This window comes from Merops nubicus, unplaced genomic scaffold (genome assembly GCF_000691845.1).
Source record: "Merops nubicus isolate BGI_N331 unplaced genomic scaffold, ASM69184v1 scaffold16479, whole genome shotgun sequence".
Classification (NCBI taxonomy): Eukaryota; Metazoa; Chordata; class Aves; order Coraciiformes; family Meropidae; genus Merops; species Merops nubicus.
This window is the reverse complement of record NW_008630322.1, coordinates 25,575-38,284: the sequence shown is the minus strand read 5'-3', so window position 1 is coordinate 38,284 and position 12,710 is coordinate 25,575. Positions and strand designations below refer to the sequence as shown.

The window sequence follows — 12,710 nt, the reverse complement described above, 5'->3', positions numbered from 1 at the left end:
ATTAGCATCTGAATATATTCCTGTTTATGATGAAATACATCAGCTGCTGAAACACACCGTTGCCTAGTATTTAATTTTAAAGCTAAAACCAGATGTATTTAGAATTGATATATATTCTACTTTTTCTGAAAAAAAAAACAAAAAAAACCCAAAAACAAAACAAAAACCAAAAAAACCAAACGACACACAACCAAAACCAAAACCCTGATATACTGTAATTTAATCATTACAATACACAGAAGTAATTTAATACTACAGTTTAAAATTTGTATGTTAAGATTTTTTGCTGAAGCACGTAAATACCTTGGCAGAGGCAGTCTTTCCCTTCAGGTTTGGTTTCAGTCTAGCTGCCTGGCTTGCTACAAATCTATATGATTGCCTCAGGGCCTATGGAAAATGCTTTTACTAGCAAGGAAATTTGTATATATATCTGCCACCTGCTTTTCTCAACTATTTACCATTGCCCTGATGGTACAACCTTATCCTCCCAAGCTCCTGAAACTTCTTCCTCAAGCAACTAAGCATTCACAAAGAAAGTCCCTGTTCCTCCAGAAGGACACACTCCTATATGGAGCTGCTGCATCTTTCCTGCCACCGCACAGCCACAAGTACATAGAGCAATGTATCCCTACAGGGCTTTTGCTCCCAGAATGTATCTGAAGAGCCAACAGATGCTGCCAGCTAGTGCTATATCTAAAGATAAAACATTCTAAGTGACTGAAGCAAGTCCACCACCAGGAGCTCCCAGCTAGCTTCCCCTCTGGTACTGTCCAATGTTGAGATGGCCAGGGCCAGAGAGACTGCGAAAGAGGTCCTTTGATGGTGTGGAGTCTCAGATGGCAAGTAAGATGCCAAGGAAACAAACTGTTTTATTCTAAGCTGTCATGTGAAACACTAGAGAAATAAAACACGTTTCAATAACCATCACAGGAAGATGCATACATGTGACACATACACATTCTATTAATTAACATATGTATACACACACAAAAAAAACACTCTATTTGCCTGTGTTACCTGTGCTCTGTCCAAACGATTCTGTGTTTATATATGTGAAATGAATGCCTGTCTCAGCCTCTGATAAAGCAATTTCTAGTGATGATGTGCTCCAATACATTGGAAAGAGACATACAGAACAGCTTAGCTATACTTGAATTGGTTAGAAAAAAAACTCTGTTCATTAGAAATTAAAACACATATTCCACCAATTTCTCTGAAGTCCCTTTTCATATATGTATTGATACATGCCTCTCCGTGTGAAAAAATTCTGAGCATGAGAAAAAAAAAAAATCACGACAAGCACATTTCACAAGCCACCACACACACAACTGTTTATTCAAAATTGTGAATATTTAATGGGAAAATTACATGCAGTCCATGTATTTAACCTGTAAGTAATTAGTATTATTGAAATCTACACAGAAATATCAGCATTTCTGTTTTAAAACGTGTAAAGCACACCACAAAAACACACTCAGACAGTTTTTCAGTAACAATTAATGCTTCTACAGAACATAAGGTATACTTACTGGTTTATTTAGATGGTGTCCTACAGAATCTGCTAGAGTTCCTATAGCATCATAAAGAATGAGCAGGTTTTTATGTTGGTATTTACTAAATGCGAAGACCAAAGTGTCAAGTATATATGCAAGATAAGGAACAAGCTCTGTACAAGCCTCCTCTTCTAGAGTAGCAAAGGCACTGAGAGACAAAAAAACAGGTCAGTTAGTATCCTGGAGAAAACAAAACACGACAACCGCAAAGTTCCCCATATTACCCATGTCTTTTTAAATATAAAACTGTATTTAGTACTCAAATTCATCCAAGGTATGCTTTCAAAATGGTATTACTGAGACAGCAATCTATTTGAATTCAACATGTAAGGGTTCAGCTCTGCGATGAACAAAATCTTAAAATATTGTCGTAAAACCTGTTACGTATATGCAGGAAGGCCCCACTGAGAAAAGCATTACTATTATAAAAGTATTGACAAGTTATAATAAACTAACTGAAATAGGAGGAACCATAACAAAAGCTGTCTATTTAAGTTAAAACCAGCCCACTATCTTTAATGTATGCTGTAGGTGGCCTTAGAAGCCCTAGTGCTGTTATGCCAGAACTACGCCAACATCAGCCTGCCTGTACTTTCAGCAGTTCACTACACAGAAAAACTGATACTGGGAGAAATGGAAAAACTAAAAGCAAAGACAGGGCACAAAGAGTTGTAGCGAGCCTTGGTCAATGCACTCAACATGTCATCATGGAAACTTTTCAAGTTGTCTGTCCAATGTTTAAACAAGAGTGTTAATAAAACCCCACCCAAAGCAAACACCTCCTCCCTCCCCCCCAACACGCTGCTTCAGAGAAACAGTAAGAAAAGGAAAAAATCATGAGCTATTGAAGATTTACTGGCCTGGCTAGTGCCAACCATATTATTATTAGTCTGTCCTGCACTAAAAATGCACGCATCATTGCACGCACTAGTGTGCTACCAAATCCGTAAATGCCTCTTTCTTAACAGAACGCAACTGTGAACGCTATGTGGCTGTCATTCTTACTTATTTTATTGCTATTATGAAGTATTTGTTCAGAAAGGCATACAACATGAGCAGGAAAACATGTTTCAGTAAAATACCTTTCTGTGTGTCACCAACTGAAGGAGCAGTTTATCTGAATCTTAGATTAAAATGAACCTTAGACATCTGCTACGGTACAGAACTTAGTGATGAAAACACACAGTATCCTTTCATGACCAATTTTCAGGTTGGTAGATATTTACAATCTGTGCAACTATTCACTGTAGGGAAGCAGATTTTTGTTCCTCTCCAAAAGTATCATATTTCCTTGCCATTTAGAAAGCTAATAAGTATGTTTTGACTTGTAACAGCTCTACATTTTATTTACAGTAGAGTTTCCCATGTAGTTTACTTTTTAGCTGCAACAGTAATTTCAATGAATCCCTGGTTGAAAGAATTTCAAAACATGCTATAATCAGATACTGAACTTTAAATAAAAAATAACCAGATGTATTACATTTAATATTTCCATTTTATCTCTTTCTTATGACTTTAACAGCTTCCGCTACCCATTGCTCTTCACTCATAGCCCTACATGGTGTGAGCAGCTGCAATGTTCTGCTGTGTTCAACTACATGCACATTTCAACCATTTTTTGGACAAGAAAAGTATGACCAGAAGTATAGAGGTTTTGTCTGCGCTAGGATTGGTTGTTTTTGTTGTTTGGTTGCATGGTGGGTTTTTTTCTTTGTTTTTTTTTGTGGTTTTTTTTTTTTTTTTTTTTTTTGGTTTTGTTTTGTTTTGTTTTGTTTTTGTTTTGAATAGAATCTGTACTTAATCTGATTCCTTGGATCAGAAAAATGCATGAAGGAAGTAGTCTTGTCTCGCCATTTTCCTGCTTATTCAGGAAGGATCAGAAGACTACCACTATGAAAAGACAGAATTGAGCAGATGCTAAAGCCCAACAAATTTGCTAGCCTAGTGTTTGAAAAGATTTAGAGACCAAAAAAACCCAGTATTTAATACTCAAATCTTACTAAGTATTTAACTGTTTCTATTCTCAGGCAAGGATATATCTATCCCTTCCCATGCAACGCTTAGCACAAGAACTTTGATCTCGGCCTTGTCCTTGGGCATTACTGATATTTTGGCATGGGGTGTGATATTACTGATACTAACTTTATCACTTTAAAAAATTTGCACGTTTCAAGTGTTAGGAAGACAACCAGAGGCAGATCATTCATCAAGTAATCAGATTGCTTTATGAAGCAATGTTCTTGGCAGTATGTTGTCTATACTGTCCTGTCCCACACAATTTGAAATAGAAAAGCTTTATCTGATGAGCTTCGTGTGCAAGAGGTTTCTCAATTCCCATTCCATTAATGGTGTGTCCATTAACAAAGCCACTAATTTATTTATTTATTAAATATCAGCAGCCAAGGGGGAGAAGGGCATCTTATCTCCTAGGATCTCCCTTCGAGAGAAACAGAATATCCCTTGAAAAAATCCTAACTCCAGTGTTTTTGTAATCCTAAAATAAATATACCCAACAACAGTAATCCAATGCTAGGATAGTTTTCCACTGTAATCACTACTGACTTTGTTCATAGGCCTATTAAAAATAGCCAGATTTCTATCAATGAAACATCATGTATACTGAAAATACACAAGTTTTATAAACAGATGATTTCCTTTACTACAATAAATTAGTTTGGTGATTAACTTACTCTGAAAGCAAACTGGACAACGGAAAAACAAATTTTTTTCATATTATTACAGCTCAGAGTAATTTGTGACTACTCTGGAAAAAGCTGCATCTACTTGAATTTGGTTTTGGGCATCATGCATTCATTGATAAAGGCATTAAAATAGTTTCCCATGAAAACATAGTGTGATGGATAGAACTTTTTTCTTAAGCTTTGGCTTACCTGCAGGCAGCTTCTTGTACTCTCTTGTTGCTATCCAGGATACGTTTTAGCAACTCAGTCATTAATGGCTTCAAGTATGTATCTGGGGGTTGGCTAACTACCCAGTGTGCATAGCGACTAAGAGTCCAGCATGTAATGGAGCGCACAAGAGCCTTTTTGTCAGAGAGGCACTGAATAAGGTGAGGGATGAGCTCAGGAAGATATGGAATCATACCCTGCATGCAGCCTAGAAGGAAAAACACAGCTATTGCAGTACCAGAATTAACAATATATCCTGTTGTTTTCCGTTTCCTAGAAAGGACATTTTCATTCTCTATCATGTAGGAACACATTTTAACAACATACACAGCAAGTCTACCTTATTTATATTATGACATAAAAAGAAACCTTACATAAACAATAACTAAATTCTCCAATTAATCTTACTTTAATTTCAACTAGACTTCCATGTCAGTTCTTCCCCAATCTTCGGCAATTCTGCTTTACTAAATCGAGTATGGCAAGTACATCTAAATAAAATGAGTTTATAAAGCTTGGAGGTCCTATGTCAGCCTACTCAGAGTAACCAAGACAATAAATAACCAAAATACTCAGTCTTGACAAGAAATCATCACATCACTAAAAAGGATTTCTTAGAGAAAATTAAATTTCTCTTTCTTCTCGTAGTATCATAGAAATACTGACCAGCAATAAAAGCTACACATTTCAAGTCTGCAAGGGCAGCAATACACTGAGGTCTGTTGTTAGAAGTACTTTTGCCTTGCTTGACTTGAAATCAAAGCCAACAAAAAAGTTTTCTAGTAACAAAGAAAAAAGTGTATTCATTAGGCACTGTGGGAAAAGAAAGATAATCCAGTCACGGAGTCACATGTCATGGAGTATTCCTTCAGATTGCACTGAGATGTTGGAAAGGCAGGCAAAAAGCCAAGCAAGAGTGTGAGTAAGCACAAAAGAATGGAAGTTATCATATTTAAACTAGAGAACCATCTACAAAAAGCAGCTCAGGGCACTGAAGTCACAAGAGCGGTCTTCTACAAGTCTGAAAACACCTGAAGGAAAGGTAAGGCTCAAATTTATCAAACATTCCTCTTCTGTGAGATCAAGGTAGTATTTAATGAAAGACCAATAAATATTTGCTGCAGAGCTAAGAAAAGAAGAAATAGAAGAAATTATCTAAGCTATTTAGCCTCCCAAGCATGCAGAGATTTGAAAATGAAAAGCTAAATAACTACAGTTACCAACTAGAAGATGCAAAGATCAATTACCAAAACAGCTAAGGACATATACTTTTTTATGGCAGTAAATTCACCTGGGCGGAATCACAGAGCTGCTTTAAAACCAACAAAAAATGCAGCAACCTGATACACATTGTTGCTTACCTTCAGCAATCGCTCCAAGAACAAGTATACCAGATTCTTTAACTACCCATTCAGGATGGAAGAGCAATTCCTTCAAAAGGGGCAAGATGTGTGGCAGAAGTTCATCACGAAATACATTGGCTAGGACATCTAAAGCAGCAGCAGAACATTTCCCTGAGGGGAATTAACAGCGTTAATCTCTGCTTATTATACAAGAAGTTGCAGTTAGGCAATATAATCCTCATTTTAACTTTGAGCTCCCAGTGGAGTCTCAGGGCATTAGAAGGAAAGATGCTTCCATTTTATAGCAATGCACAGTGATCCACTGTGCTCTGGTGCAAAGCTACAGCTCTTAGGAAGCCAGTTTTTCAGCACTTAAATAGTCACTAAAAAGACTTCTACACTGGCTTCCCCATGGCTATTTTTCTGTCTTCATAGCTAAGGTACTGCATTCTGGTCAGAAGCAAACTCCTCACACAGAAAAGAACCACTGGTAACAGCTGTCAGTAGCAGCATGTTCACAGGTGAAAAAAAAAAAAAAAAACAAAACAAAAAAACAACAAAAGGAAACAAATGATGCAATCTTAGAGGTAAGACTGAAGTAAAAGACAGCATTATTAAAGATCCTCCTTAAGCTATCAGTGCGTAAATGTTTGATTATGTTTGATTTGTTTGTGGCTTTTTTTTTAACTGAAGTTAAACAGGCAATGAATTATTTTTATTATACTGTAGAATTAAACTTGTAAATCCAGAAGTTCTGTTGCTTTGCATCCATTAAAGCTGATCTGCCATATTCAAGATAACCATAGATGGCTAGCTTTTGCCAACACAGTTACATATCAAAGTGTCATCTGAAAGACTCCCCCTCCACCAATTACATCAGCAGACAGTTCTTCCTGTATTCAAAAGCAAAAAGCCTCGGTACTCCTGTACACAACATTCTCTTTTGATGAGGTTAAGTATTGTGCAAGTAGCTCTATTTTAAAACATTTTACACATTATTTTAACGTACTTAAATTCCAGTCAGAAATAGTATCATCATCATCAAGTTCATCGTCATCTTCTTTGTCATCTTCAATACCATCTTCTTCATGTTGCTGAGCCACTGTCCGTGAACGATGAAAACGAGGTCTTATGTCCTGTTCACTATCTGGAATAGCTTCATCTTCTTCAACATCCCCCTGTCATCAAAACGTGTTATCAGATAAACTAATCCAACTATATTGCTTGAGGAAGTCAGAAATGTAGTTTTAGTTCAATATTTTATAAACATTTAAAAAATTTGCATCCCGCTTGTGCTGTCCAGCTAACTAAATATGCTATTGATCCTACATTCTGCGGCTGAATTTACCAGAAAAACGACAGAAAAATAGGGGCAAAAGAGGTAAGCTCATGCATAAAGTATCCTTCTTGTTAAGAAATGACTCAGTGGGAATGAAATACAAAGAAGCGACAGAGCAATTCTGGTATACAGGTATATTCTAAAACGTAACAATGGAAAAAGCCATGTATTCAATCTAGAGGGCAGTAAAACCAATTCTGAACACTTTTTTTTAGGCTGCATTGTTGCAGTAGGTCATGGGTAACAGTACTGCAGGTTTGCCTAGGCTGGGAAGAGATGCTGGCAAAGCAGAAAAGTCCAGAGATTATTTTTCAAACACTTTGGCAACAGCCACCTTTACTATATGGAACAGCACAGCTTGCCCCGGAAAGCTAATTCATGGAAAGAGACACAAGCCAGACCTGCCCATTCTGAGCCGAATCATTCTGATTTATAGGCCAGAAGCTAACCAGATACTCTTATAAAGTAAAAGAAACTGATGCTTACCTTTAACAGAATAATGTCGATCTCTGAATATTTCATACCATTTACCAGCACGGGTATCAGCCTACAAAGAAATATTGATGCATGTCAAAATATATATATTAAAAAGTAAGCCAGTTCTGGCCAGCTTCAGTTACCTTGGCCATAATTTTGGTTGTAAGCCTCAGCCCCACAGCCAAAAATAAAACAACAAAAATAAAAAGAAAAACAAGCTTAGCCTGACAGTGAAAATACTTGTACTCAAACCAAGCTCCACATCGCAAGGTTCAATACTTTGTAATCTGAAAAAGTGTTAATTTACAAACTTCTAACTAGAGGCAGACAGATGGCACAACTGAGTTTAAAACTTTAAAGAACAGGTATTTTTTCTATATGAATTTAACCTGAAGCACCTGCCATAAATGCAGTCTGAAGGTTTTCAGTAACAACTCAAACTCCTGTAATATGGATGATAAATAAGCTGGCTCTCACCAGTAGTACTTGTTACTTTATTCAGTTGTGTCTGAAGATTTGATCTCATTACTCTTAAAGACGGAAGTCTATAACTACATGAAGCTCTCCTATCCTTATACGATTACTTCAGTAAGACAAGTCCTCAAACACTGAGGTGTCTTGACTAATCTGTATTAGGATTTACTTTGTTATTAAACTGGTTATGGCCATGGGATTCCAACTGTGGAGATGTATAGCCAAAAAAAGTACTAAAGGAAAAAAGTAAAATACTTCACGTAAAAACAGGTTCTCCACAAACATACATACAAAAATCAATCAACAATGACAATGGACTAATCCAAACCTAGTGACATATATTCTGCAGCTGAGGAGTATTGCTTTTGAAGGTACCAGGCCAGCAATAACATTCACGCATTGCAGTGGCAAATTACCTCCTAAACTTGGAATGAAGGAATAGTAACACCAACTCATTGGCATTTCTGCAGCATACTTCATCAAGTATGCAGGAGCTATGTATTTTATGAGAAAGCCTACAGGAGCAAAATGGAACAATATGTTAAGACAGTGCATTAATGGGTTTTAGAAGATCTTGTCCCACTTTTAATTGAATATTAAAGATGTTAAGATTATCATCAAGTATTGACAAAATTAGATAGCTCTCTGGTCAAACGGGACTCGCCAACAAATAAGCTGCTTTCAACAAACATGACGTTGAAAGATTACGAAAGAAATGCCATGGTACATTTGTTTTTTTTCTAGAAATTTAAAACCTTTAAAAATTTTTTTTGCAAATTGAGTATGATGCTGCTGCAGTGTTAATGTTCATGTAGGCCAAAAAACGTTTACTACTAGTTATACTACTGTTATTCTCAGTACAAACAGTTATTACCTAGTAGTTAATAACTATTACTATTCTCAGTATAAACATTATATGTGCTGGGAAAGGGATGGGTAGACTTAAGAACTGTACTCAAAATTCCTTTGTCTTTTGAGCTACAAGTGTAGGAATTAAATTATTTTAAAACGTAAAAAAAATTTCTCATAACATTCTCTTACTTTCAACTCTATTTCCTCCACTGCTACAGTAGGTGTATTAATACAAATTTTCAACTTTGTTTAAGAAAACTGAGGTTTTACTGATTTTTTAATTGCTACAAATCTACAATACTTATTTTTGCTGAGAAGAACGCATCTCTTTGGTCTCCGACACTATTCTTCAAGATCTTGAAAGAACTACCCTAGTAATTTTAAAAAACCTGCCATGCATATATAAAACCAAAGAGTATCCATTTACTGGCAACGCTACAGAATTCATGTTGTATTCCACAACTTCAGATTAGTCTGGAAAAAAAGTTAAAAGCATTGTTGCAGCAACACAGATGTTTGCATCTCAAACACAGATATTCATTGCCATTCAGAGATTACACTTTTGAGTTGTAGGATAAATTTTGAAACTTACAAAACCTGATTTTTAAGGCTTAAACAACTATCGGGCTACAGAAGTTTGAAGGAACCCATTTTACATGCTTTCTAAGTTTAAGTTGCAGTAGTAATTGATACAGACCTGATTCCTAAATCTAAGTAATGTCATGTTGTTTTGTTATGTTCTTTATAAAATGAAGAACTCTTTGCATGACTATGCACACAGCAGCATTTCACAGAGCTGCCTACATCAGCACCAGTCAAGACAACATATTCATGGCACACCAGGTATTACAGGTGGAAATGTTTGTTTGAGCTCAAGTTAGCACATCTTTGCATCCATGTGAAGCTTAACAGCCTGTTAAGCTTGAGGCAAAGCACCACAATGACAGTTTAGGTTGTTTCTGGAGCCTGCTGGGTCTGAAATCATCAGGATTTTTTAAATGAACTCTGTCCTACAGCAACTTTTAGTATGCACAAAAACTAGCTACAGGAAAATTCTTCTAAGCATACTGCAAACTAGATAGTTTCTGTAAGAGTAACCACAAACAAGTCAGCTCAAGTTTAAAGATGACTATTTCAAATAAATAGGAGTTGTAATTCTTATTACTTACTTGGTAAGATGCCGACATAACACATCTTTACAAATTGGCTGTTCAGCCAAAGTCAGCCAAAACTCACAAGCCTCCAATGCCACATTTTCATCTTGGTCCTGGGTCCTTTGAAGCATGTACTACACAACATAAAAATAAATTCCTTGTATAAAGATAGAAGTTTTAAGCATCCAGATGATGCTAACCACATTGTAAAATGTGTTTGCAAAACCAGACTATGCTACCATAGCAATTCTGTTTCTTTGAGGTGAGGGGAAGAAACAGATGAAGAGATTTCTTAAGGCTATCATCAGAATAAGCTGAGACACTTATTCGTAATGCTAGATGATCCAGATTGTAAATTTCTTCATTACTTAAGAGAGAACATTATTACCAAAAAGCTGCAGAGACCAAACATACTAGACAGCAGTTTCCTTTGAATAGAGCTTTTTAAAAAGACTGTATTTTACCCCTTCATTGCAATTTAAATAAAAAGGTACAACTACACCCTTTAGCAAGATGGAAATACTTTTTATTTCCAGTACCATAAAAAAGCTTCCCTTCCAAATCTCCATTACCTAGCAGGATGAAATTAAGTATAACCCACCACAGGAAAATGAAAAAAGCAACAAGTCTCACATTTTTCTAGCATTAATGGCAATTCAGTATCAAATCTTAAAGCTTGATATTAAAACTTAATCCTCCTGCCACCAAAATAATCAAGTATCAGCATGACCAAAAAGCCTAAGTAGACCATTGCTACATCAACTGCCAAAATAGTTTATGGAACACTCTTGCAGCTTCCAAAATAGTAATTTCTGCATTCTTCCATGCCAGCCCTGATTTCTGAAACAGCTGTTTTTTCCATTGGCTTTAGAAAACCTCATTGAAGTCCATGCAGCGACTTTTCATCATACATGGATTTAGAGCAAAAGAAATCCCTCTTCAGTAGCTTCAGAATACTATTGTAATCTCAAAATAAAATAGAATGGGGGACTTTTGTTACCATTATGCATTCCAGGGATGTCAGACTTGCCATGAATGGCACTGCTCTCTATACAGAACAGCACTAAATTGCAAGCTTTCCTAAAGGTTCACTACTGTGATTGAGAATTCACAGTAAATAAATACTGCTCTATTCCTAGTTGCCAACAGATTTCAGCTCAGAAAGGTTGAAAAATGGCCTGCTCATTGCAGGCAAGGCTTCCCTAACATACTTTAAGTTAAGAGAACTGACTTTTTTCCTCTGAGGGCTTAAAAACCCACTATTTTGTTGCGGATTTGATATTTGTCAGGAAAACAAAAACAGAATGACAAGGAGTAATCTGTTTGAAGACATCTCTCACACTCTCATTTCCTCTTTAGGTATCTTTTGTAAGTATTATACTATACGCTCTATGAAGTTAATATAGCAGATTGAAAAGCCTACTTGCATTCAGTGGTGCAAGACAGCCAAATACACACCCGGGAAATCACAGTAAGAACAATTAGCCTAGTAATATACAAAAATGTGGAAAGGGTATTTGAAGGCTTTTTTTTTTTAATATTATCATGCCAAATTGTACTAAGGCCTTTTAATGATAAGCTATAAAGTTCTACTGACTTCAGGCAATGAAATAGTTGTTTCATCACAAGAAATTACAAAATAGCATAGGAAGATTATTTAGTACAGTTTTGTGTACTTTGTAACATAAATCAATAAACAAGAGGAAATGGCCTCAAGTTGCACCAGAGGAGATTTAGGTTGGATATTAGGAAAAACTTCTTCACCGAGAGGGTTATCAACCACTGGAACAGGCTACCCAGGGAGGTGATGGGACTCACTGTCCCTGAAGTTATTTGAAAAGACATGTAGATGTGGTGCTTAAAGACATGGTTTAGTGGTGGCCGTGGCAGTGTTAGGTTGGACTCTGTGACTGTAAAGGTCTTTTTTTCTAACTATAAAGACTCTATGACAAATGATGTTGTGCTAGCCTTGTCAAGTCAAGCCATCAAGAAAAGAATAGTGAGTTACACAAAGCATTAAGAAGAACACATACTTTGAGCAGTAAAAGACATGTCTCTACCTGAAGAAAGCAATAGGATGCAAAAGTCAGGATTTCTACTAAGAAAGATTTTAGAAGCCATGTGCTTGGATAAATATGCTCTGTGAGTGTAGAAGTGCAATCTAACAGTTGAAATTCTAAGCTGGTAAACTCCTGAGATATTCTGTTATTAAGTTCTCAGACAAAAAAAAACCCAAACCATAAAAAAAAAAGAACATCTGCTTATGTTCACTTGGAAGTGCATGTTCAAAAACTGCAATGAAATCCAAACTCAGCCATTCCTGTATGCCCTAGGAATTTCACAAGAAAGTTTAAACCTGTCTGCTTCAAAAGCATGATGCCTACCAAGACCACCTCAGAATCAAGTTTCTCTCTTTTAAGACCTTCTTCACTTAGACCAGCCACCAGCAGCAGCATCTAGCATGGAGGCATTAAAGCCTCAAATCTGAAAAAACTGACTCATTTGAATGTTTAATAGTAGTCAGTTCTGAGATATTACCTTTATACATACCAGGACACATACAGAACTGGGAAATCAGTAACAGTACACAGTAGTCCCAAAACTAGAAA

The 12,710-nt window shown here is 36.3% G+C and overlaps 1 protein-coding gene across 1 annotated transcript in view; it reads right to left on the bottom strand.

Moving 5' to 3' along the window:
• Window positions 1-6: 6 nt before the first annotated feature.
• The window catches only part of LOC103779620 (transportin-1-like), a gene marked incomplete at both ends in the record, with an annotated part of 35,526 nt that continues 22,822 nt past the window's right edge, over window positions 7-12,710 (bottom strand). Inside the window, 7 exons of the mRNA XM_008947261.1 lie at window positions 7-20; window positions 1,530-1,701; window positions 4,445-4,670; window positions 5,824-5,976; window positions 6,815-6,983; window positions 7,631-7,691; window positions 10,117-10,235. Of these exons, the coding sequence (XP_008945509.1) occupies window positions 7-20; window positions 1,530-1,701; window positions 4,445-4,670; window positions 5,824-5,976; window positions 6,815-6,983; window positions 7,631-7,691; window positions 10,117-10,235 (914 nt within the window). The remainder of the gene's footprint in view (window positions 21-1,529; window positions 1,702-4,444; window positions 4,671-5,823; window positions 5,977-6,814; window positions 6,984-7,630; window positions 7,692-10,116; window positions 10,236-12,710) is intronic.